This window comes from Colossoma macropomum, unplaced genomic scaffold (assembly GCF_904425465.1).
Source record: "Colossoma macropomum unplaced genomic scaffold, Colossoma_macropomum, whole genome shotgun sequence".
In the NCBI taxonomy this organism is placed as follows: domain Eukaryota; kingdom Metazoa; phylum Chordata; class Actinopteri; order Characiformes; family Serrasalmidae; genus Colossoma; species Colossoma macropomum.
The window spans coordinates 6,890,871-6,916,566 of record NW_023494796.1 but is presented as its reverse complement, the minus strand read 5'-3'; the positions used below and the strand labels follow the sequence as shown (position 1 = coordinate 6,916,566).

At 39.4% G+C, this 25,696-nt stretch overlaps 1 protein-coding gene across 2 annotated transcripts; it reads right to left on the bottom strand.

Annotated features, from left to right (window-relative positions):
• Positions 1-255: 255 nt before the first annotated feature.
• Positions 256-25,383, bottom strand: LOC118817044 (NACHT, LRR and PYD domains-containing protein 12-like). 2 transcript variants are annotated; one of them, XM_036583702.1, is made up of 11 exons: positions 25,270-25,383; positions 23,415-23,520; positions 22,891-23,286; positions 19,389-21,398; positions 13,251-13,421; positions 8,984-9,157; positions 8,309-8,482; positions 7,907-8,080; positions 2,850-3,023; positions 2,333-2,379; positions 256-857 (listed from the first exon to the last, which is right to left on the bottom strand). In XM_036583702.1, exons 2-11 carry the CDS (start codon positions 23,459-23,461, stop codon positions 319-321), a joined length of 3,906 nt encoding a protein of 1,301 aa, XP_036439595.1. In that variant the 5' UTR covers positions 23,462-23,520; positions 25,270-25,383; the 3' UTR covers positions 256-318. The 2 variants fall into 2 exon arrangements, with proteins under 2 accessions (XP_036439595.1, XP_036439596.1); XM_036583703.1 differs by having other exon boundaries at positions 23,415-23,511; positions 25,270-25,365.
• Positions 25,384-25,696: the final 313 nt, after the last annotated feature.

The window sequence follows — 25,696 nt, the reverse complement described above, 5'->3', positions numbered from 1 at the left end:
TTAAACCATTTATCTCAGAAGTGAGTGTGATTTTACATCTACATACTATTAGAATAAATGAAAAAACATCAGTACAGTAAACAGTAACACAGTTTGTGTATGTATATTAAATGTGTTTCTATAATTTTGTGTGTATATATATATATATATAATATACATTTCATATTCAAAAACATGGTCATGTATTTCTGTTCTGTTTAGTGAATCTTTTTTTCTGAACTCACATTTTAGAGAAAACAGTCTATTTTTATTCTCTTTTTACTTATTTTTTTTATTCCTTACATATTTTCATGAGCATGCTCTCTCTCTCTCCCTGTGTTATTTTATCTCACACAGACTCACTGAGGAGTCAGGAGGAACACAGAATCCAGCGTAGAGCGGTTCAGTGAATGTGGTGGTGAATGTGTGTAGGTGGGTCAGTGTGTGTGTGTCAGGCGAGATGGTGTAGAAGGACAGGGAGCCAGACACCCAGTCCAGATACACTCCTACTCTGTTAGAGGGGGAGGGGGGTGCAGGTAGGTCAGTTCTCTGATTATTGTGTCTGACAGAGTAACTATTATTATAGCACTCCAGACTCCATGACTGATTACTGAGTCCAAACACACAGTCATCGCTGACTCCTTTTCTCCTGATTCCTCTGTATGATAGTGATATTTCAGCTCCTTCACTCCACTGAACCTCCCAGTAACATCGTCCAGTCAGACTCTCCACACTCAGAACTTGCAGCTGGTACTCAAATCTGTCTGGATGATCTGGATACAGCTGATCTTCTCCCATATACTCCACCTTTCTGTTCCTCTCAGACAGCGAGAGATCACTGTTCACTGTGTTTGGATCCAGAGTGAGATCACACACATCTGTACACACACATAGAGGAGACAAAAACAGATAGAACTGTTGTGGATGTGTGTGTGTGTTGTGAGTGTGTACATGTGTATGGTGTGTACACATGTACACACCATACACATGTACACACATGTATGATAAATATGTGTGTGAGTGTGTATGTTTGTATATGTGTATGGGTGTGTGTGTATATAGTAGGAGTCTTTAGGCACCTCACGATTTGATTACGATTCAGAGGGCTGCAATGCGATTATAAAACGATTATCGATGCATCTCGATGCATCTTTTTTCTCTCTACAGGATTTCTATTTTCTTACAATCTGAGAACTTGGTAGTTTTAAAACAAAGTATTTGTAATGATGCATAATGCACTTACATCCAATATCTTTTATTAATAAGACAAATGGAAGTGATGTGGCAAGTGAACTAGAAGGCTCTCATTCGCTGCTCTTGTTTGGAGACGCTGCTACCACTCCTCTGTGATAAAATGCACTGTTACGGTGAAATAAGATCCAGTGATAATGGATGACCACGCAGCACATTATAGCTGTCCTACCCATTTTCTTTAGTGATTTTATAACTTCGGTTTTGGTCTCGTGATAGAGGGGCAGGGGCTCGAAAGACTGCAGGTCACGTAGCAACGAGGTTTCGCCGAGCGAGTAGCGAACGAAAAGGAAAAGAGAAAGACAGACGAACATCTGGAGATGAATGGACTTATTTGCATTTATAAGCAGCGCACTTGGTTTCCTGGTACGTTAAATCTGCAACGAGAGACTGTCAAACACTAACTAAAAAGTTGCGAAGATGAAGTCGCTTCTCTGTCTAATTTTCCTGTTCCATCTTAAATGGTGCCGCAATTACATTCGGCGTCTCAGTCAGAATTTAAGGTGGAACGGAGAGTGAGAAGCGACTTCAGCCTCGTAAAACAGCCGAAAGCTGAGAGACATTTTACAAGAAACTATTCAACTTTTGAGGAAAAGTTTTCTGGCGGAGATGGAAGAAAAGCGGCTATAGCTAACGCTAAAGCTTAAAGCAGAGCAGAGTAAGTCTGTGTTTTCATTTATATTGTTTAGCCTAAACTAGGACTTTAACACATACTGACACATACTGGACATTAAATGTTGTGGCTCCCAAGGTGGTTTGATTTTTGTTGAAAGGTCAAAATGGCTCTTCTTATCATTTGTGTTGTGACTCCTGACCTCACCTGGCTTTAATGCAGAGGGAGCCGGTTGGATTTCTCACTCATCCAGTAGTGTTTTTGTTATGTGCCGCCACAGACTGTCCGGGCACTACACTTACCCACTTCCAAGTTCCGATTTTTGTGAATCGATTCAGAATTGTCCACGTCTGCATCGCGATGCACCTAAGAATTGATTTTTTCCCACACCCCTAGTATATAGTATGTATTGTATATTGTGTGATTATGTATAGTTTGTCTTTGTGGGTGTACAGTGTGTATAGTGTGTACAGGGTGTTTGTGTGTTACATTTCTTCAGTCCTGGTTTCATCCTGATTTTCCCTCCATGATCCACCCTGAAGAACAATCACACCTATTTATATATTCATTAAACTTCATATCAATTTAAAACTAAAACACCATTAAAGAATAAAACAGATAATTACAGTATAAAACATCCCCTCAGATCTTGCAGTCCAGATAAAACTAAACTAAAATAAAGAAAAAAAACAGATCAATCAAACTAACCATGTTAGTTAGTTTTAAATTACACTGCCAGGATAGTTAGCTGTAAGGGACCCTGCTAGGCTAGTTAGCATGATGTCACATCATTGCTAGAATAGTTAGCTCTAAATTACACTGCTAGGCTAGCATGTCTGTAAGAAGTTTAATTTAGTGTGTAAGATGTGTTCAGTCTATAAGAAGTTAAACTCAGTGTGTAAGATGTGTTCAGTCACAATTCAAAAACACATCTACAGTAAAATATTACAGTCAGTAATGTGTATATTTAAAGTCAGTGTATAGATACAGTAAGTCAGTAACTCACTGTAGCTTCTCCAGTGTGCAGTGTGGATCCTCCAGTAGATCAGAGAGCAGCTTCACCCCAGACTCTCCTGGGTGATTATAGGTCAGATCCAGTTCTCTCAGGTGGGAGGGGTTTGATTTTAGAGTTGAAGCCAGAGAAGAACAGCCTTCGTCTGTAACCATACAACCAGACAATCTGCAGAATGGAAGGTAAAAGAGGGACAGATGGCATTTACAACACCAAAGACAGACAAAGAAAACTGGCTACAGCTCTCCACATTGAAAAGCCTTTTAAAGAGACCCAAACACCTGCAAGCTGGGGTGTCTCAGTAACCAATTAGGTCAGAGCTCTGCCTCCCATTTTTACCTGCAGCCCACTCAGGACAAAACAAATCGGAGGGTCAGGTGGGTCGTCATACCACCTCCCTCAAAAAAAGAACTGGCATGAACCCACATGAAAATAAACTTTATCCACCACCAACCACTGAGATATGCAAAAAATATTAATTTTGGACATCTCCCATCCAGTACATCCTTCCACTACCTGGACCATGGGATGTCAGTAAAGACAGCAAAAACAGAACACCAATAACATGTATAAGCATTAAGACACTGGTTCCTGTGACAATGCTTCAACTATCACATTGTCAGTAACTTTAATGTGAATAGTAAGAACATAAGGTTGTAAGAAAAGGCACCAGCACATCAGGCGTTGATTTGGGTTCAACAAAGACATCAGAATGTTGCAAGGCCCAAATTAAATGACGTGCTCCCTTTTCAATCCCTGAAAGGAATTACAATTTTTAGAAATAAAAAACATACTGGGCATTCTTTTTTGGAACGTGGTGTTGTCATCAAAATCAAAATGGGCATATATTTAAAAAAATAAAAATCTCAGTTTCAAAATTTGATATGTTGTCTTTGAAGCATTTTTGATTAAATATATGGTTTAAATGATTTGCACATCATTGCATTTTGTTCTTTCCGTCCCAACTTTTTTTGGAAATGGGGTTGTAGAAGTGGATGTTACCAGTAGAGATGATGACACATCACACCAAACATGCCCCCAACCAGGTAGTTTCTCCAAATCCAAACCCTTACATTGGACAAAGTCTGAAAAAAAAGTAACTCTTTGCAGTGGCACCATAAAATAGCTAAATTAATGCTACAAACCTGAACATTATTGGCCCTGACTGAAAAGACACCTCTATCAGACTCTAACAAAAACGGCAAAACAGAATATTTTCCAAAATAAATTATTCAGAAGCCCCAGTGTTATGCAAGACTTTTACCGCCACCCTAACCCCATCTCCTCACAGGGATACAAAACCGTCTGATAAAAAAGGGCAAAAAAAACTAGAACCAACAGAACAAGACTCACTGGAAAGTGAAGATGGGTGGAAAACGACAGAACTTGAACCTGAAGAAGCCAAAGCAGTGGGCTTTACTAAACCCTTGCATGCTTTCCTTTTGCTTTTAAAATAGGACAGTTAAATTTTCAATGACCCCTTCCCACACAATACACATGATTCAGATCCGACTTTCCCAGTGAACGGTCATGAGATGCCTCAGCAACCGAACCAGCAACATGGTTAGCAAAACGTGGAGGGGAATTTCCTCAATTTGATGTTTAGTGGACCAAAACATACTTGTATGCTGCTACTGCTGCCTAAGCCACAGTGCACACAGTATGTTCACTTACATCCGTCACAATTAACAAATAACATCAGATTAAATAGGCCTGAGGCAGTTTACAACAATCAGCTATCTCTAGTAACTGCTGTTAAAAAAAAGAGTCAAGCATGGTGGTAGAGGGCGGCTGAAAAAACCCTCCAGCTATGACTAAAAATGGAGATAATTGAGCCAAATCAAAATTCAAAAACACAGGAAATCCCAAAACATTTGCCAACCATAAGACTAACCCTCAAACTTCATGAAGGCATAAGACATGATACAAAAGATGCCAAACAAGTGTGTAAAAGCCCCTCTCCACCTGACACTAATAAAAGACAACTAAGTAGACCTTGGTTTTGAACAGTTACTGGTGGCAGGTTTTTATGCACTGAACCTGCAAGTGGCAAAAAATCCCAATAACAGGCCATTCTCAGCACCTCAGATGTGCCCCCAGACAACTGCTCCAACCACAGTCACAATAAAAAACTAAAACCAAAAATAGCTGACGTGACCAAACGGGCATGTAACTACCAAGGGAGAAGGCTTCCAAGTGATGGAATAAAATGAAAATTTCTAAAATAACAATCAAACATGATGATTAAAGAGAACATCATTGATAAGAGGTATAGACAGGAAAATGGAAAGTACTAAGAAAACCTGCATGGAAAGTAACCATAACTCTGTAAGGAAGTTCCAGAAAACTTTAAGCCCTTTAAGTAAACATTTGAGCCTTAAGCTAGTACATTTTTGAATCTTGAGCACACGTAGTCCAGTTGTATAAAAGGTTGTGTAAGTGGTTAGATAAGGGTTTGATAAGGACCAAAGGATGCAAGGTACCAAAGACAGCTGGACCTTTTGTAATTAATGGTTTGAATTTAATTGGGTCCAAAAAAGTGATATATTTTCAGGTTTAATGATGGGCAAAACAGGTTATGAAACATCAGAAGAGAGAGAGGTGATTACCTCACCTCTGAAAATTATAGAAAAATGGAACTCCGTACATTGCATTGGCATTGGTCTCTAGAGCCCATGTCCAGGCTGAAATGCTTTTTGCTAAGCCTTAAGTAGAGATCGAAGCCTATTCAGAAGTAATTATTTAACATTTGTCTGGCGTAGGTGATTTGTGTCATGGAGATTTGTGGAGATATATTTAGCAAGACATTTTGTGAAGAACCAACATGATTTTCCTCCTGGAAGCATCACAGAGTTAAGATATACATAAATAGGCATCCAGGAAATTACATAAACACCATTTAAAGTAAACCAAATTTGAATTGGAAGGAAACATTACCTGTGACCTCATCACAAAAATGTCTGAGATATCTAAAACAACATGTAGATGAACCAGAGGCATTTTTAAGCAATGTTTGCTGATTGATGATAAAAAATTTAACTCTTTGGTCACCAGTGATGGGGCAGTAACTAAAAAGAAGTAAAATAAGTTGTTAATTACTCCTCTCAAAATTTAGGGTGATTCTATTACCTATTACTTCCTGAAAAAGTAACTCATTACACTTTACATGTACGTTACTCTGTAACCCACTTCTGCCACTCTCTCTGGCTAATGTAGATAGAAGACAAAGGTTGCATGACTGCCTTTTTGAATGTGTTGAAACTCAAATTGTGAGTTAACAAATTTTTCTTTAAATCTTTATATCTTAGATTCTGTTAGCTTTTTAGTAAACATTTAATAAAAATTCAGTTTTAGAGCAGCCATGTAAATGTAAGATAAAACTAATCATTTTACAATGAAATGGGGAGTGTATCACCCAAGAAGGTTCTAATAATTTGTTTTTTCATTAATTCTTTTTTTAGTTACACTGTTAATGTCAGAACTCATTGTTTATCAATAACAAACCCACCCCTCCACCCACCATTAATGTAAAGGATTTGAGGTGATTGGGTGCTGAAAGTGGAAAAAAAGGTCATGAAGTAGTGCTACAATGGGACAGAAAGGGATGACAAGGCCCAAAACCTGGATAGCCTGTCCATGACCTCCGATCAAAACTGCTGGGTAGGAGGAAAAATCCAGAAAGCATGATAGTAATTGTCTGTTGTCTGGTGTACTTTAGGGGCTGTAATGTTTGTTCTGTGAAGAGTTTCAAATTGAATTAACTGGAGTTTTGAATTGCTGGTCATAAAGAATATGTTGTTGCATGTATTTTGCCAGTTTGGATTACATGTTTCTTTTATATCTTCGGTCCACTTTTTCCACTGAAAGTGAGATAGTGTTGTCCTTTGAGGCTTTAAGTTCATATATTTGTAATAACATTTTCTATGGTTTAAGACAGTATACTTTTAAGAAGAGGGAGGGAGTGTGATTACAGAAATTTCCACTATTAACTGTTTTCTTATTGACATCTTTGAGTTGTATATACTGAAAATGACAGTTATCTGATATACTGAATTTTGAGCAAGCCATTAGAGAACAATGGTGCCAGGCTGGTTATTCCTCTCTGCTTCCAGATTTAGAATATAAATGGTTTTTTATTTATTAAAAACATGGGATTGCTCCATATAGGAGTTTCACCAGAGGAGTTTAACCACTAGTTGTTTTTTTTCAGCATCACACAACTTTACCAGCCTTTTGTTACCCCTGTCTCAACTGTTGTGTTTGTACTATTTTCAATTAAATATAGGGCTTGAATGATTTGCACATCATTGCATTTTGTTTTTATTTACATTTTGCACAGCATCCCAACTTCGAAATGGGGTTGTATTTCAACACCTTGTAAAAATACTCTGGAACTTCTCATCCAAGAAATTTCTGAGGAAAACTTTTACCATTTTTTTTAACATCACAGTAACCACAATTAAATAACAACATTGTAAAATTATTTAAACTACGTGGTCTTAAGCCCTTAACAAGTCATGAGCCCACTGTTGGGCCCAAAGTTTCATTACACACTTATGTGACCCAAGAATAGCTCTGTTAGTTTGCATTGAAGTACCTGTAGCTGAATAAGATATTCCTGCTCCACTTCTAAATTGAAGTAGGATTAACTAAGTTTAGTGAAAAACATTTCACTATACAAATACATGTAGAGTTGTGTCATGTAGTCTGTGATCACTATTTAGCCTATCAGAGCACATGTTTAATACTATTCATTACAATAACGTTTTTGTATGTAATTGCAATAAGCTTAATAACAGAAACAAGAAAACTGAAAAAGAAAATCTAAAATTAACCGGTGGTTAATTTTACTGGTGGTTAGTCTAGTTTCTTGCAACAGACTCAAAGAAAGATTTCTGAATTGAATGAGAGAGAACATGCCATGACAACTCATTACAGAAATCAGTACAGAGATAGAGACAATGGAAAAAAATGTTAATTTATTGAATTGCTAGTTTATTGATTCTTTCTTTAACTTTTTTTTATTCAGGATTGAATTCACAGATGCTCACCTGAGTGTCTCCAGTTTACAAAATAAAGTCTTCAGTCCAGCAGAGAGCAGCTTCACTCCTGAATCCTGCAAGTCATTGTTGCTGAGGTCCAGCTCTTTCAGGGAGGAGTATGTTGATTGTAGAGCTGATCCCAGATTTTCACAAGCTTTCGCACCAAGACTACAGATATGCAGTCTGCAAGCAGGCATTACAATGTAGTCAAATAAGGATTTATAAATACAGTAACAAAATAGGTATATCATAGTTTTTAGATAACAATACAATTTTTGTTTATTTTTATATTACTGTGAGAGAAACAACAGAATTCTGACATCCAAAATAATTGTTAGTACATTTTTTTTTAGATTTTAAAGTACCTTTTCAGCTTATTACCATTCAAGAATTAATTCACAGGAAGCTCACCTGAGTGTCTTTAGTTTACAATATAAGCTCTTCAGTCCAGCAGAGAGCAGCTTCACTCCTGAATCCTGAAGATCATTGTTACTCAGGTCTAGCTCTTTCAGAGAAGAGTTTACTGATTGTAGAGCTGATGATAGATTTTCACAAGAACTTGTGGTGAGATTACACCCAGCTAGTCTGTAAAAATCAGAATGCAGAATATGGTGTAATCAGGTGTAATAGAATTACCTTACTCTCCATGTTCTACTTTGTCTTTACTTACAGAAATAAGTATACAAGATATTCTTAGCTTGACTATTCATCCACGTGATCCCATTTAAAACAGAAAACATAACTATTGTTTTTTCTAAGTAGAAGCCACCTGTTTAGTAGCATAAAAAGTTAACTGCCACAATAATCCAGTCAATATATGATACAATTAAACTTAGAATAGATCTTGCAATATACTGAAAAAAAGCATTTCTGAATATATTAAGAGATATACATGTTTTTTTCAGTAGCACATTATACTTTTAGTGTGTTTTTATACTTCAAGGATGGCTAGAAAAAGAGATTCAGTATAAGCCTAAAACCATGTGAAATGAATATTAATATTACACATAAATCTATTATTATAAGGTTACAGCTTATTATGGCTTGTCAAATTTTTTTGTATAAATGAATTCACAGAAAGTCCACCTGAGCATCTCCAGTTTACAGTGAGAGTTCTTCAGTCCAGCAGAGAGCAGCTCCATGCCTGAATCCTGAAGGTCATTGTTACTCAGATCTAGCTCTTTCAGAGAACAGTTTACAGATTGTAGAGCTGATGATATATTTTCACAGGAATTTGTGGTGAGACTACACCCACCTAGTCTGCAAAAGTCAGAATAAATATAGCATATGGTGTAAAGTTTTTTTAAAAATATTTTTATGTCCCACTGTAATAGAATTACCTTACTCTCTATATTCCACATTGTCTTTACTTTCAGAAATAAGTACACAAATATTTATAGCTTGATTATTCATTCATGTGATCACATTTACAACAGGAAACATAGCTATTGTTTATTTTCTAAATAGAAGCTGCTTGTTGTTAGCATAAAAAGTTAAATGTCACAACCCAGTCAATATATGATACATTTAAACTTAGAACCAATTTTACAATATACTGAAAATGTATTTCTGAATAGATTAAGAGATAAAAGAATGTCACGTTTCTTCAGCAGCACATTATACTTTTAGTGTGTTTTATGTTGTATTTCAAGGATGGCAAGAGAAAGAGATTCAGTAGTACCTTGGATTCAAATTGGATAATAAAATCAGCTTTGACCAACATGTTATGGACCTCTATAACAGATTTCAGAAGACTTCTTGTTATCAGAAAGCTAAGGGCACTTCATGTAGCTCCATCGTTGCTGCTGCTACTCTACAGAAGCATAATTGAGCCTATCATCCTGTACTGCTCAACCTGGTTCTTTACAGTGTTAAAAGTGTCAAACATTAACAAACTCTTACACATCACACATATTGCTTCAAAAATCATAGGCCTTCCCACACATAGCCTGTCACATCTAAACAATAAGGTGAAGTCAAGAGGCTTTTATTGTTATTCCATCTAAGTACAAGTACACAGTGAAGCTAAATTACATTCCTCCAGGACCATGGTGCAACTTGGAACAAAATAGACACTACAGACAAAGTGCAAACATGCAGAGGAGCAAGTAGGTGTGTGTATGTATGTGTGTGTGTGTGTGTGAGTTTAAGTTTGAGTGTGAGGGGGATTTCAGTTCAGTCCTTGTGGGTTTAAAAATCTGATTGCTTGCGGGACAAAGCTGTTGCAGAGTCTGGCAGTGATGGCACAGTTGCTCCAGTACCCAGTGCCAGATGGCAGCCATGAAAAAAGTCTGTGTGAGGGATGGATGGGGTCGTCCACCATGCTGGTGGCTTTGCGGATGCAGCATGTGGTGTAAATGTCCGTGATGGAGGAGAGAGAAAACTTGAAGATCTTCTCAGCTGTCCTTACTATTCACTGTAGGGTCTTGCGGTCAGGGGCATTGCAATTCCCAAACCAGGTGATGATGCAGCTGCTCAAGATGCTCTCCACAATCCCTCTGTAGAACATGGTGAGGATGGGAGGGGGGAGATGAACTTTCTTCAGTCTTTGCCGGAAGACTGAGGTAGTAGAGGTGCTGCTGGGCTCTCTTGGCTATGGAGTTGGTGTTGAGGGACCAGGTGAGGATCTCTATGATGTGAACACTGAGGAACTCCTGACAATTTCCCTAGCAGACCCATTGATGTTTAGTGGGGGGTGGTCACCTTGCACTCTTCAGAAGTCAACCACCATCTCCTTAGTTTTGTCCACATTTAGAGACAGGTTGTTGGTTCTGCACCAGTCTGTTAGCCACTGCACTCTCTCTCTGTATGCTGACTCATCATGTACTTTGCAGTACACTTGTGGGTCAGTAGAGTGAACAGCACTGAACTAAGCACACAGCCCTGGGGGGCACCGTTGCTCAGTATGGTGGTGCTGGAGATGTTGTTACCAATCCTGACTAATTGAGGTCTCTCAGCCAGGAAATCCAGGACCCAGTTACAAAGGAAGGTGTTTAGGCCCAGCAGGCTCAGTATTCCAATCAAGTGTTGAGAGATGATGCTGAAGTCTTTGAACATCATTCTGATATAGGTGATTTTATTATCGAGGTGGGTGACAGCCAGGGGGAGTGTGGTGGAGATGGCATCATCTGTTGAGCGGTTGGGGTGATATGCAAATTGCAGTGTGTCCAGTGGAGGGGGGAGCTGGTATTTGATGTGCCTCATGACAAACCTTTTAAAGCACTTCATGATGATGGGAGTGAGTGCAACGGGACGGCAGTCATTGATGCAGGACACTGGAGACTTCTTCGGCACAGGGATGATGGTGGTGGACTTGAAGCACACTGCAATGACTGCAGTGCTCAGAGAGATGTTGAATATGTTCATGAGAACATCTGCCAGCTGCATTCTCTGAGCACTCTGCCTGGTATGCTGTCAGATCCTGGGGTTTTCGTGGGTTGACTCTTTGTAGAGTTCTCCACACATCAGCAGTGATCAGACACAGTACCTGTTCAATTGGAGGAAGTGTGGTCTTCCTTACTGTCATGCAGTTCTGTGCTTCACACCAAGCTTAGAAGTTATTCAGCACTGGGAGGAAGGAATCACTGTCACAAACAGGTGAAGGTGTCTTGTAGTTGGTGACGGCCCGGATGCCCTGCCACATGCGGCGTGTGTCAGCAGTGTCTTGGAAATGTTCATGGAGTTTCTTTGCGTAGGCGTGCTTTGCCTCTCTGATGGCCCGGGAAAGCTTGGCCCTTGCTGTTCTGAGGCCTGCCTTATCCCTTTACTTAAAGACCTTATCATGGGTTCTCAGCAACATGTGCACCTCTGCAGTCATCCATGGCTTCTGATTGGGGTGTGTTGTAATGAGTTTGGAAACAGTAACATCATCAATGCATTTGCTGGTATAATCAGTCACTGATTCTGTATATTCCTCCAGGTTGATGGAGTCACTGGAAGTTGCTGCTTCTCTGAACATCTCCCAATCAGTGTGCTCAAAACAGTCCTGAAGAGCAGAGATAGCTCCTGGCAGCCAGGTTCTCACTTGCTTCTAGTCTGGTTTGGCACGTCTAATGAGCGGTCTGTATGCTGGAATGAACATCACAGAGATGTGGTCTGAGTAGCCATAGTGGGGGTGGGGCTCAGCACTGTACACGCCGAGGATGTTTGTGTAAACAAGATCCAGCACGTTAGCCCCCCAGGTTGCATAGTCCACATACTGGTGAAATTTAGGGAACACTGACTTCAGATTAGCATGGTTAAAATCTCCAGCGACAATAAACAGTCCGTGCATGTTTTGGAGACGGCCTGGCTCTGGCAATCACAAACTCCACCAACGGTGAGCAGTGACTAGAGACTAGTGCTGCATTTTTACACCATTCAGTGTTGATGTAAACACACAGGCTCCCTCCTCGTGTCTTACTGTCTCTGTTCAGCATCTCTGTCTGCCCAGAAGCACAGCAGGCCATCAAGCTGAATGGCTGAGTCTGGAGTGGAGCTCATCATCCACGTCTCTGTAAAAACAAAAACACAGCAGTCCCTGAATTCACGCTGGGTAGCCCGCTGGATCCGGAAGGTAGTTCAGTTTATTTTCCAAGGAGCAAAGATTAGAAAGCACGACCGATATCACAGCTGGTCACCTCGAGTTAGCCATTAGCCTAGCATGCACCCCAGCTTGTTTGCCTCACTTCCACCTTCTTGCACACCATTTTCGACAAGCCCCATTTCGGCCAGCAGGCTCACGCAGTGCTGTGGGTCATAGCAAGCCTAGCGCGCACAGCTCTTCTCGCAGTCTGTGTGAAAGCAGAAATTGTGGCTGATTTCTCAGCTGTTGCAGGCTCTGGCAATGGTAGACGTTGGTGCTGGTTGTTGCAGTCAAGATTTTTGAAATTTGGTTGGGTTACAGCAACAGATAGTAAAACAGAAAGAGCAAAAAGCACCGCTTTGTTGTTCCCGAAGTGGTCGATGCAGCTACACACCGCACTGCCAGAAGTAATGAAAAGACCTAGATCACCCACTGCACCCTTTCTTTACTTCCATCAGGCTGGAGATATAGAACGTTAGTAAGTGAAAGAAAAAAAAAAAAGCCTTAGGCCTTATGTGTTTAAATGTGCTTTTTATGGATGGGTTTGGTTGCTTGCACTTTGTCTGTCTTGATAGTGTTTATCCAAGTATCCATGTAATTTTTCAAATGTCTGATCTCGTATGTGCCATAACACTGTATAAATGGCACAGGCTGTGAAAACAAATTTCCTCTCTTAAGGACAATTAAATAAATTCATAATTGTACATGAACATACATTCATTATTGTATGTATAGTTTGTGAAGGCTTGTTAATTTTTAGTTAAAAAAATGAATTCACAGAAAGTTCACCTGAGTATCTCCAGTTTACAGTGTGAGTTCTTCAATCCAGCAGAGAGCTGCTTCATTCCTGAATCCTGCAGGTTATTCTTACTGAGGTCCAGCTCTTTCAGAACGTTCACAGATTGCAGAGTCAAACAGAGAGTTTCACAGGAGTCCTTGGTGATATAACAGCCAATTAGTCTGCAATAGATAAACACAAGACAGCAGCAGAAAGAGACTATCATGAATCAGAACATAGTAGTTCAGCTCTGCACCACTGCCACTGGCTGCAGGGTTTGAGAAAGGGGCTTTATAAATTGAACTATTATTATTATGAACTTATTATTATTATTATTATTATTATTTTTATTATTATTTTTAATATGCTGTCTGCTGGTAGGGAATACTGTGCAAAGGGCCCTGCACTGTTTCAGGCAAGCCTATATAAATACATCCAAAAACTTTGCCTGATGATTATACAGAGCCTGCAACTGCACAGGTTCTCCAGGAGCTTTAGTTCAAACATGGCAGCCACCTATATACATGCATGATTAATGCATGTTTCCCCAGCCTTACAAAACCTTTTAAATGCTTTGCGATTCTTAATTTTTTGGGTGCTGGGAGAATTCACCTCATTTCATTGGCCACATCACTGGTAAGATACATGATGCACAATGGAACAGGGCATTGAAAAAAAGACAAAACATGGTAATACAACCCGACCAACACCTTAATTAAGTACACCTCATTTTGTCTACAATCTTTATCCATTTTATAGTTTTACTCTCTGCTCTCTGCATAGTTTGTTAGCACCCGTCCCCCTGTATGATCCACTTGTACCAGTGCAACATACACTAATGCCACAACCACGTCAGTGTCACTGCAGTGCTGAGAATGACCCACCACCCAAATAATGCCTGCTCTGTGGTGGTCCTGTGAGTGTCCTGACCATTAAATAACAGGCTACCAAAGTATGCAAAGAAACAGATGGATTACAGTCTGTAACTGTAGAACTATATAGTGTTCCAATATGGTCAGTGGAGCTGATAAAATTGAACAATGAGAATAGATACAAGGAAGTGAACTTAATAAAGTGGCTGGTCCGTGTATATTTATGGAAATTCATTGTAAATGAATCACTTACTTAAATAATTAATTACTGTAATATTACTGTATATAGTTGCATAAATAGTTTGTGTCACGCATCCCTCCAGCCGTGACTCTCTGGTGGACATTTCCCAGAATGTACTGGGAGAACACATGAATGTGACATCACACCAGCCGACGTATCAGAGATCTGCCTCACCTGATTACTGAGTGCATCACCTGTTTCTCTCATCATGTGATTAGTCCATGTTATGTCCCTAGGATGACTGTTTTTGTTTTGCTTGTTTCTCTCTTGTTCTCTTTCTCTCTCTCACTCTCATCTACTAGGACCCGCCCACTGGTGTGTGTGATTGGCTGGAGTCCTGTGATTATGCTTGCATCTGATTGAATGGCTGCAAGTGTATGGGGTATTTCTTCTACAGCTGTGCCTGATGTCCTCAAGGCTTACCTCCATGGCAGCTTGGGGCTAGATGTTTGTTTTATGGGTAGTGTACTGTCTCTGTCTCTTTCTCAAAGGTATTAACTTAGCACTACTATGTCTTCTGCTCAATGACTTTTACTGTTTTTACTTTTTACATGAGCAGTAAGCTCATGATCCATCTCTATACCTTTCACTCTCTTATGCTGACCAAGGTGTAGGGGTGGGTGCCATTTCTTTTGAATCTAATATTTTCTCCTGTTTTTTGGTCTAGTCAGGGAGACAGTATGTATTTTTGTTTCTTTATTTTGGCCTAGGTAAGTTAGTTCTCTAAAATCCCCAAATAGACTGGTTATGTTGTTTTGGGGCATGCCCACTCTGAAGTTCGTCCTATGTTGTGCAAACAAAAGAGCAGCTAAAGAAAAGAAAATAACGACTTCATCTGTTTAAACGTTAAATGGCTCTCTTTTGTCTTCTTTATGTTATGACTCCAACAAAACTCCTAGACAGGTTGTAACAGTCCAGTTAGTATTTAAGCTTGGGCTTTAGTTTAGCTCAGTGTAAGGTATTGCTTCTTTCACAGAGCTACTGAGCATTCTTTCCAGTGTTTTGGTTGACTTCTTGTGTACCTGCCTGGTCTTCTGTAATTTTTTACTTTGTCTTTTGCTTGTTCCCTGTTTGGATATAGTTTGCCTGGACTTTCTTCTGTTGTGTTTATCTATGTTGTATATGGCTCATTTTGGATGTGACCTCTGTCTGTTTTTTGACTATGACTTTGGATCACGTTCAAACCAGTAAAGCCTTCTCAGAGTATTTTAACTGCGCACATCTGACTAGTTGTCTCTCATTACAGATTGCTAGTTTGAATGACTGTATATTTGTGGTGTATGTATTAATGTGTATGTGTTATTTAAATATTCAAAACAAATAAAACAGTATCTGTTTTCACTATTTATCTATCTGGCAGCTAGATTAACCTTGTATGATGTGGAGTTTACTGTTGTTTTTTTCCCTTAAGAGCACTCAGAGGACAGTTTACCTTTGTAAATTTTAACTGTTCAAGAGCAGCAAGTAGCACTCGATTTCTTAATTTCGGCATCTGACCACAACTCCTGTCTATTCTGCTGTTTCATTCAGAGCAAATACAATTAAAATCACTATTTAAAAAAAGAATCCATGATGGTAAAACGCTGAGGTGATTCTGACGGCTGAGGTAAGCAAATACTGGTCATGTGTAGTGGGCAGGAACAGGGGCGACATCTTTGCTGTCTAACTAGAGCACCGCAAAGGGCCGGTGTGGCTGCAGGTTTTCACTCCAACACAGCAGGAGCTCACTTGATAAAATGTTTGAAGACTGAGACCAACTGATTAAACAAGTTGAGACAGGTGCACTTCAGTTTGTTTGGAGTGAAAACCTGCATCCATACTGGCCCATCGGAGATAAGATTGGACACCCCTAAACTAGAGAATTTCATTTATCTGTCCTATAAGGTTTGATGATAGCTAGAACAAACACCCTTAATGTTTTAACTTATCAACTTTATTATCTTTTGTAAATATAAGCTTATTCAGATATTGATGCAACACGTTCCAACAAGTTGGGATGGGGCAAATTAACACTATGAATGTTGAAAACATTTTAAAAGAAGAGATGTGATCATGCTTGGCATAAAAGAAGCTTTCAGGCCTAGTCCTGTAAAGGCAAGAATGGGTAACTAGCAAAAAATCCAAATGTCTAAAAACTGGATTTTAACTACTTCACCCTCAACGGCATGTAATATTACGAAAAGGAATCCAGTGTTAGAACAGCATGGCTGCTTAGTCAGAGAGTGAGGTTGCTAGCCTGACCTAACTGTTTCTTATTGAAAATGTGTGGGGCATTATGAAGAGCAAAACACAACAATAAAGGCGCCACACACCTGGTATAGTAGAAGAATGGCAAAAAATCCACTTACAAAACTAGATCAGTTTGTGTCTTCAGTCCATATACAATTATTTTATGCAGGTAAAACAAAAGGTGATGTAACATTGTGATAAACATGCTTGTATCCCACCTTTTTTGAACATGTTGAAAGCATTGTGTTCAGAATGAGTATATATATAAAAAAATAAAGTTCATAAGGTAAAACATAAGGTAAAATAATGTTTCTGGGCTGTTGTCAATTTAACAGCTCCAACAGTTCACTCATCACTGCTTTCTGTATTATTGTATTATTATTACTGTTCCAACTTTTTATAGAATTGGATTTGTAATTTGGCCAGGGGTGCTCAGACATTTGTATAGAACTGTATCTAGTACATGTATTCTGTCATGTCAAAATATTGGATTTTCTGAGTTATGTCAAAATATTGGATTTTTAAAGTTTGATACAATAGTTTACAAAGTTCTGATATTTGAGTTTTTTTCAACACCACAATATCAAAACAAAAAGCATTATTTACATAACAATGACTGTTCACATCAAATGTATTTTTAAACAATAGCTTGTATACAGATATCACAGCTTTAAGTGACCAGATTAAAGTTCAGGTTGATTTAGACTTACAGTAAAGATGTTAAGTCTTATCTACAAAGGGCCAGTGTATCTGTAGATTTTCAATCCAGCTAAGCAGCAGCACCTCTTAACTCAAGCCCAATGTCAGAACTGTCAAATAAGAATGTCCCTTAGGTCTCCTTTCATTGGACAGTGATTGCTATGAGTTTAAGTTATCTGGTGTTGGAAATTGTTTTGTTTTCTGGTTTTCTGTTCTTTTCCTTTGTTTTAGTTGTTATTCAATGTTAAACAGTATGTTTTGCGGTGGCCACTTACAGCAAATTGTCCTTTACAACACTTCCTAAGGACAGGAACAGAACACAGTTTACAACACCGAATCTGTCCCTTTTACGGCAGGATTTCTCAGGTCTCTGAGAACATCCACTCTCTTTCTTGGGGGTGGGGAGATTTAGAGTATAAAGCTTTGGTTCCACAAACTGGTCTTGAGAATGGGGTGTTGGTGGCACAGCAGACGTACAGAGCTCTGAATAAAATAAAATTGGAGGCTGCAACTGAACTGCTGGTGTGTGACCCCCCTGTACTTGTCCACCTGACGCACCGCACTCTGTAGTCCTTATGTTTCCAAGTTCACCCCGTGTACAGTGATACTTATGAGAAACACAATGGGCTCACATTTGTGGTCCAAATGTCAGTTGTGAAGCTCATGGCTTTAACATCTAGCTAACTGTGCCGCTAACTGTGATGACACTTGGTTGTACAGTTCAGGTACGGCTGTCTCTGAACAGTATTTTCTGGATGGCAGATTAAACCTGGGCAAAACTGGACATTTTCCACTACAGAGAGTGGTGGGTCATCGAGTACAATGAAGTTCAGCAACTTCTCTGTAATCCCTTTAGGCTTTGAGTTGTCTACTGTAAGTTTATTGCATTTCTAGAAAGCATCAGAGAGTTGATGCCTGGCGGTGTCACCCTGACTGTTAGCTAACATGAAATGCTTCTACTCCTTTATGTGAAACCTCTGCAGGTGTTCGATTAAACTGGTTGTATTGCATGACGCATCTGCACTTCCACTTCTCGGCATGCTGGACAGTTACAAGTAACTGCCTTGCTTTTCGGCATTTCCAGATAAAAATATCTCCAAACAGATGATATTTTGATCAAACCAACAACTAATGTCATTTGCACTCAGTTAGAGACTGAAGTTGCCACAGGTTCACGGTAAGATGTGGAACTGAATATGGATCAGTAAGTGGATCGGCCCTGTCCATCTGATATCCGATGAGTGAATTACTTCAATATCGGTCCCAATACCAATATAGGATCGGACTGGTCCCATCTCTGAATACTATTGTAAGGGCCCAGCCTGCGCCGCCGGCCGCCAGCAGAGGGAAATGGTGGCAAGGTGCCATAACTTCTGGGAACTCCAATTCCCAGAAGCCCTTGGGCTGATTAGGCCCAACCACACACACCTGCGGACTCCTCTACTTAAGGCTGTGTCAAACAGCAGCCCTTTGTCACACCTTTGTAGAAAAGAAAAACAAAAAGAAAAGGAAAGAGGGCTGGAAAAAAACAAAAGAGAGTAATTGCCCCAAAATTACTTAAAAACCTCAAGAAGTCTTGAGCTACAAACTGCTCCAAACCATACAAAAGGTGTTCAATTAAGAGCAAACAAGTGAAACACAAAGTCTATCTCCCCCTCTTAATTACAGAGAAAGTAACTTTTGTTTTCAGAGTATCTCTTCTTTCATGTTTCTAATTCAGCTTTTGTTTGAGCACACTGCTTTCAGTGTTTCCTTTGTTTGCCCTTTTTCCTGCCCCTTGAGTTGTTTTCCCCATTATTGCCCCTGTTTCCCAGTGGCGTAGCACTAACTCCACGGACTACAACCAGTATATCGGCGGTTCGAGCCTGGCTCTGGGTCACCTCAACTCTGTGCCAAATTCCCACTCCATGGCCTCAATAAACTTATTTAACACCCTTTCTCACAGGTTATCCTCTTTGCACTTGAGTCCGTCTCCCTGCCGTCCTGTAACAACTATAATAATAAAAATCATTTTTAATTGTATAAATGAAGATCTAATGTGGTCAGCCCTAATCAATTGTTGGTAATCAAATATTAATCTGTTGTATTAATGTAGATATAACACTCACTGAGCTTTTCTGCAGATGGTCAGAGCTGGGATCAGTCTTCTATAACCCTCCTCTGATGTGTTGTATTTCTTTAGGTCCAGCTCATCCAGAACCTCCTCTGAGGTCAGAATCATATAGGCTAACGCTGAACACTGCCCAGGAGAGAGCTTCACCTCTGAGTGTTTCTCTGATTTGAGATACTCCTGAATCTCTCTGGAGAGAGACTGGTCATTCATTTCAGACAGACAGAGGAACAGATTGATGGATCTCTCAGTTGAGATTGGATCTTGTTTATCATCATCATCATCATCAACTCTTTTGATTAAGTATTTGATATGCTCTCTAGTTCTCTCTGAGCTGCTCTGTGTTGGTGTCAGTAGACCCTGTAGGAGTCTCTGATTGGACTCCAGTGAGATGCCCAACAGGAAACGGAGGAAAAGATCCAGGTGTCCATTCTGACTTCTTACTGCTTTATTCACTGCTCCCTTCAGCACCGCATCCAGTGGAACATTCTCAGACCTCTTTCTGTACCATGGGTGAGGAAACCCCAGTGGATCATCCTCAGACCACTCATTGTACTGTGCTTTAAATATCTGTAGTTCCTCCATGTTGCTGCTCTCATAGCAGTGAAACACAAAAACAGCAGCCAAGAATTCCTGAAAGCTCAGATGAACAAAGCAGTAGACCTTCCTCTGGTAAAGCACACATTCCTCCCTAAAGATCTCAGTGAAAATCCCTGAATACATTGAGGCCTCAGTGACATCAATGCTGCTCTCTCTCAGGTCCTCTTCATAAAACATCACATTGCCCTTCATCAGCTGTTTGAAAGCCAGTTCAGCCAGTTTCAGAAGAATGGTTCTGCTGGATTCCAGCAGATTCTTTGGGTTTCTCTCACCTTTCTCCTCATACTTCTCATTCTTCATGTTTGTCTGAGTGATCAGGAAGTGTGAGTACATTTCAGTTAGAGTTTTAGGGATTTCTGTATTACGCTGTTTCATGATTCTCTGAAGAACAGTGGCTGAGATCCAGCAGAAGACTGGAATGTGACACATGATGTGGAGGCTCCTCACTGTCTTAATGTGGGAGATGATTCTCTTGGCTTGGTCTTCATCACTGATTTTCTTCCTGAAGTACTCCTCCTTCTGTGGCTCACTGAATCCCTGAATTTCTGTCACACGGTTGATGTATTTAGGAGGGATCTGATTGGCCGCTGCTGGTCGGGAGGTTATCCAGATTAGAGCAGAGGGAAGCAGCTCTCCTTTGATGAGGTTTGTCATCAACACACCCACTGATGATGTCATGGTGATGTCAGATACTTTCTCACTCTGTTCAAAGTTCAGTGGAATTCTGTTTTCATCCAGACCATCAAATATAAACACAGCTTTGATCTGATCATAAATGTTTGGGTCCAGATCTTTGAGCTCAGGATGGAAGTCGCAAAGAAGTCCTTGAAGACTGTATTGATCATCTTTAATCAAGTTCAGCTCCCGGAATGGAAGCACAAACATGAAATCTACATCCTGATTGGCTTTTCCTTCAGACCAGTCCAGAATGAACTTCTGCACAGAGACGGTTTTTCCAATTCCAGCGATGCCTTTAGTCAGTACACGTCTGAGCTCTGGCACTTTTGGTCTGTTGCTTTCTTTTCTTTCTTTGTGTCTAAGAGTGTTAGCCATTACGGCTGTAACATTCTCTTCTTGTGTTTCTCTTTCAGGACCTTGTAGAGGTTTAAAAATATCTAAGCAGTTGATTGGAGAGTCTTGTAAGTGTCTCCTGGGTGTTTTCTCCATCTGTAAAACCTCGTGTTCTTTATTCACTCCTTCGCTCTCTCCCTCTATGATGTAGAGCTGTGTGTAAATCCTGTTCAGGAGGGTTTTATTCTCTTCTGTTCTGATTCCCTCAAATAAGCTCTCATACTTGTTCTTCATGCTGCTTTTGTGTCTCTCTAAGACTCTGTGAAGGACATCATCCGCTGGTTGGTAAATATCTGCCAGAGTGTTTATCTTCAGTGCTGCTGGTGAGGTGCGCTGCCTAACAAGGGTCAAATAAAATAACAAACATCATTAACACAAATACCCATAATAATATACTAACCACGTTTCATTAAAGTTCAGCTATTTAGTTAAAAAAGATACTTTTTTGGTTTACCTCAGAGTCCCAAGATATATTTAAAATAAAATATTCCCAGACAATAATGTAGTAATATATATATATATATATAACATAAATTGAGGTTCAACTTGGTTTTAAATATTATAGAATTGGTTATTGATGGTTAAAGGTTCACTAACACACACTGTGATCTGAGCAGCAGTCAGCAGTCAGAATCAAACCTGTACTGAGGTGTGTGGCACTGTTTGAGTCTCTAGCCTGCTCGCTAAGCTAAAGATAAGTTAGCCAATGAATCAGAGCAGGCATCTTAATCACACAAATCACAGTGAGCATGCTGAAAGTGATATGATGATGATGATGATGATGATTATTATTCAACAATACAAAAAAAAAAATCAAATTCAGTTAATGCATTAATTAATAAATTCATGCAAATTAAAAATATACAACAGTATGTAAAAACAAAGGATTCATGAAAAAAGTTTATGTAAATATCTTAAGTCACTGGAAATTATGTACTGCGATTTCCTGTCACTACTATTAAATTGTTTTTGTTGCAATAAACATCATCAAAGAGGAACTTAATTAAATTGATTAAATTACCACTACAAATTATTGTTTACCATATGAACACGATAGTTCTGAAATGAATGGAAGTGAATGGGGCACTTCTGGATGTTTGCAGGTATAAGCCATCAACTTCCGATCACTTTTTAAAGCTTAATAATCAAAAGCAGATCTATTTGGGCTTCCCTGCTGTTTGAAAGATCAAACAGCATTTAGTGCTGGTTTAAAAAAAACATTAACACTATTTTTACACATTTCCTAGAACTGTATGATACTAATTACTTGGCTCAGTATAAATGTAAAGCATTCACTCAAACATCAACTTTTATGGTATAAATTATCTCAATCAATTAAATTTGAACATTTTGATAATTAATATCTAGAAAACATAAAACTTGGTGTCTTCACATGTAGACTGTATTCACTGTATTATTAAAAACAACTCTGACGTGCATGTGTTTCATGACACCACATATACACAGCACCACTGGTTAAACATGACACCAGGTTAAGAGCATGTCATCCATCACCTCCTGTCAATGATACCCTGATGTCCTGTGAGAGCCCAGACATCACCAATACACCCTTTTGGGATCCTGTAAAATATCAGCAAGACTTATATTCTGACAGTCGTTTCTCCAGTGCCCAGCGAAGTGTATCTGAAGAGTTTCACTCACTGTAGGTCACATCACTCTTTATAGACATCCAGCTGGACACAGGAGAAACTGGGTTTCAGTCCTGCTAATATTATATATGTGAAAAACTCAACATGTAGCCCAGAGCTCAGAAACATATTAGAAATGCTTCATTATCAGAACTGTTGTTTATGGTAGCAGTTATTTACCATGAGTCAGAGGTTCCTCTACCTCCACTGGACTGTGCTGGCACCAACATGGACTGTTTACTTTTCATACACACACAGCTGGGTTCTCCTCCTCCACTGCTGAACTTAGGAGGGTTCCCTATGGACTGGTCACTTTTCATAGACACACAGCTGGGTTCTCCTTCTCCTCTGCTGAACTTAGGAGGGTTTCCTATGGACTGGTCACTCTTCATAGACACACAGCTGGGTTCTCCTTCTCCTCTGCTGAACTTAGGAGGGTTTCCTATGGACTGGTCACTCTTCATAGACACACAGCTGAGTTCTCCTCCTCCTCTGCTAAATTCAGGAGGGTTCTTCATGGACCGGTACCTCTTCACAGACACACAGCTGGGTTCTGGAGATGCTGCACGCTTCACTCTGAGAAAAGTTCATCCACAATGTGATTTAAGTCTTGAGTAATTATGTTCTATAAACAGACTTAATCTTAGCATAAGTCATGATTTCCTCTCTTTTTAATCAGGTTAAGAACTGACAATGTTACTCACATTGGGTCAGAGGTTCTTCCTCCACTGCTGGAGTTATGAAGCTCCATCAGTGAGGTTTTACTCTTCACACACAGCTAGACACTGCAGATTCTGCTCTCTGTGAACACTTCATTAATGTAGCATGAAATAATACTTGGTTAATAAATATAACTACAACATATGAAATCTGCCTGTCATGAAATAGTAGATAACATTTTGGGCGATGGATGTTTTTTCATTAAAAATAATCCAACACTATTTAATACTAGAGAGGTGGTTAAAGTAGACACACAAATCTAGTGGCACCATCACATCTCCTGCTGCTCCGCATTCTTTATTTATCATAATCAGTCATTATATGATTACTAATCTGAAGTCAGGTCCAGCACTCTGAGCTGCTGTAATTCAGCCGTGTACAGATGACCACTCTACTCAGAGCCAATACAGGCTCAGATCTCTCCATTAGGCTACAGTTAGGTCATATTTAGTTTACACAGGATTAATCCTGTTATGTCATCTTCAGGATTTTCATATATAAGTAGTTGATGGAATCATTCAGGGACTGATGAGCTGAGCTTTTTAATGTAGTTTCAGGTACAAATAAGACACATTTTGTCCGTGTGTTCTGTACAGTTCATGGGCTTCTCTTCCATACACATTTGAGGGAGGATAACTCAGAAAATGGGCGGAGCTGATGAAGGTGCAGCTGATTACATTTACATCTGATAACAAATCTGAGGAACTTGCAGCAGACAGTTTTGCGTCAATTTTTTCCCACCTTTTAAAACCAGAAGTAAATTTTTGTTAGCGTTCTTAAGTCACAATGCTGAGAAACTTCCTTTAACAATGTCAGCAAACACAGCAGACAGATGGAGACGTGTGCCTCAAACACGAGTTGAAAGAATGTTTACCATCAGAATAACACTGTTTAAATTATCAGGATCAGATGGACGTGTGTGAGTATGCACTCGTGTTACAACATGTCCATGTTACTATTTCACAAACTGTGTTTTTATTTTGAGCAGATCATCACCCCTGTAAAGGTTTTGGAGAAAAATTTATTTATTAACATGACTCTTTCTCTGATCTATCAGTTCATTATTAATAAACTATATTTACTGATAGATTCTCAGTACAGAATAAACAGACAGTAGAACTGATCACCTCTATAATCTTATAATCATCATCAATAATGTTACTGTCTCTGATCTCAGTTCATTATTAATAAACTGCATTTAGTGATAGAATCTCAGTACAGTATAAACAAACAGTAGAACTGATCATCTCTATAATCCTGATAATCATTATCAATAATGTGACACTTCATGGACTTGTAGCTGAGATCAGGTGAGTCTGGTCTCTCTGAATCACACTGAAACATAACAATGGTGGATACTGGAGTCATATATGCAGAAAATATATATAATATACACTGCATAGTTTAAAACATATATATATAGTAAAGTTTGACAGTTTGTTATGGTACTACAGCAAACGAGTCCTCCACAGCTCAACTACAACACGAACAAACGAGTCACCCAGCTGTTAGCATTTAGCTGTGTTAGCTGTTAGCGTCTTTACCCAGAATAAAAGTCTTTAAGAAGCTCGCATTCTAAACTATTTATATATGGTGTTTTGCATACATTAAAAATTCTCCTCACAGAAAGAGGCTCTGATGCTCTAAAAACTTGAACATTTTTGCTGGGCTCATTGGCTGGGTTACCTGAGCATTAGCATAGCTTAGCTTCAGTTAGCTGACTTTATCGGGCACTTTAGACAGAAAATAAAACAGAACCCAGCAGCTGTTTCTCTCAGATCAGTGTGAGTTCTCAATGTTCTCCTCAGTAAACTGTGTGTGTTGATCTTTAGTAATTACCTCTGAGCTTTTCTCTGTTTATGATCTTCTCTTTACTGAACAGTCGCTGCTCAACTTTCACTTTAAACCGGTGATCCGATTCAGCTCCTCCTCACCTGGGCGCGCGCACAAACCAACGCCGAGCAACACCGAGCTACGGAAAGAGAAAAGGTTCAAAAAAACGTTTGTAGGTCCGCGTGTGCTCATCCAATCGGCCACGAACAGCACAGAATGGGTTGATCAGTACGATTGATCACTGTTTACTGGAATTAAAATAATGTATTTCACTGAATCTCAATGATGCCCTGTTTATCTCAGCATCGAGTTATTTCACCATGCTGAATGAATGAATGAATGAATGAATAAACAAGCAGATTTCTTTCTGATTAAGAATGATGTTCATAATAATCAATCTGTTGTTAGTGTGATATTATCCAGATGTGGAGTT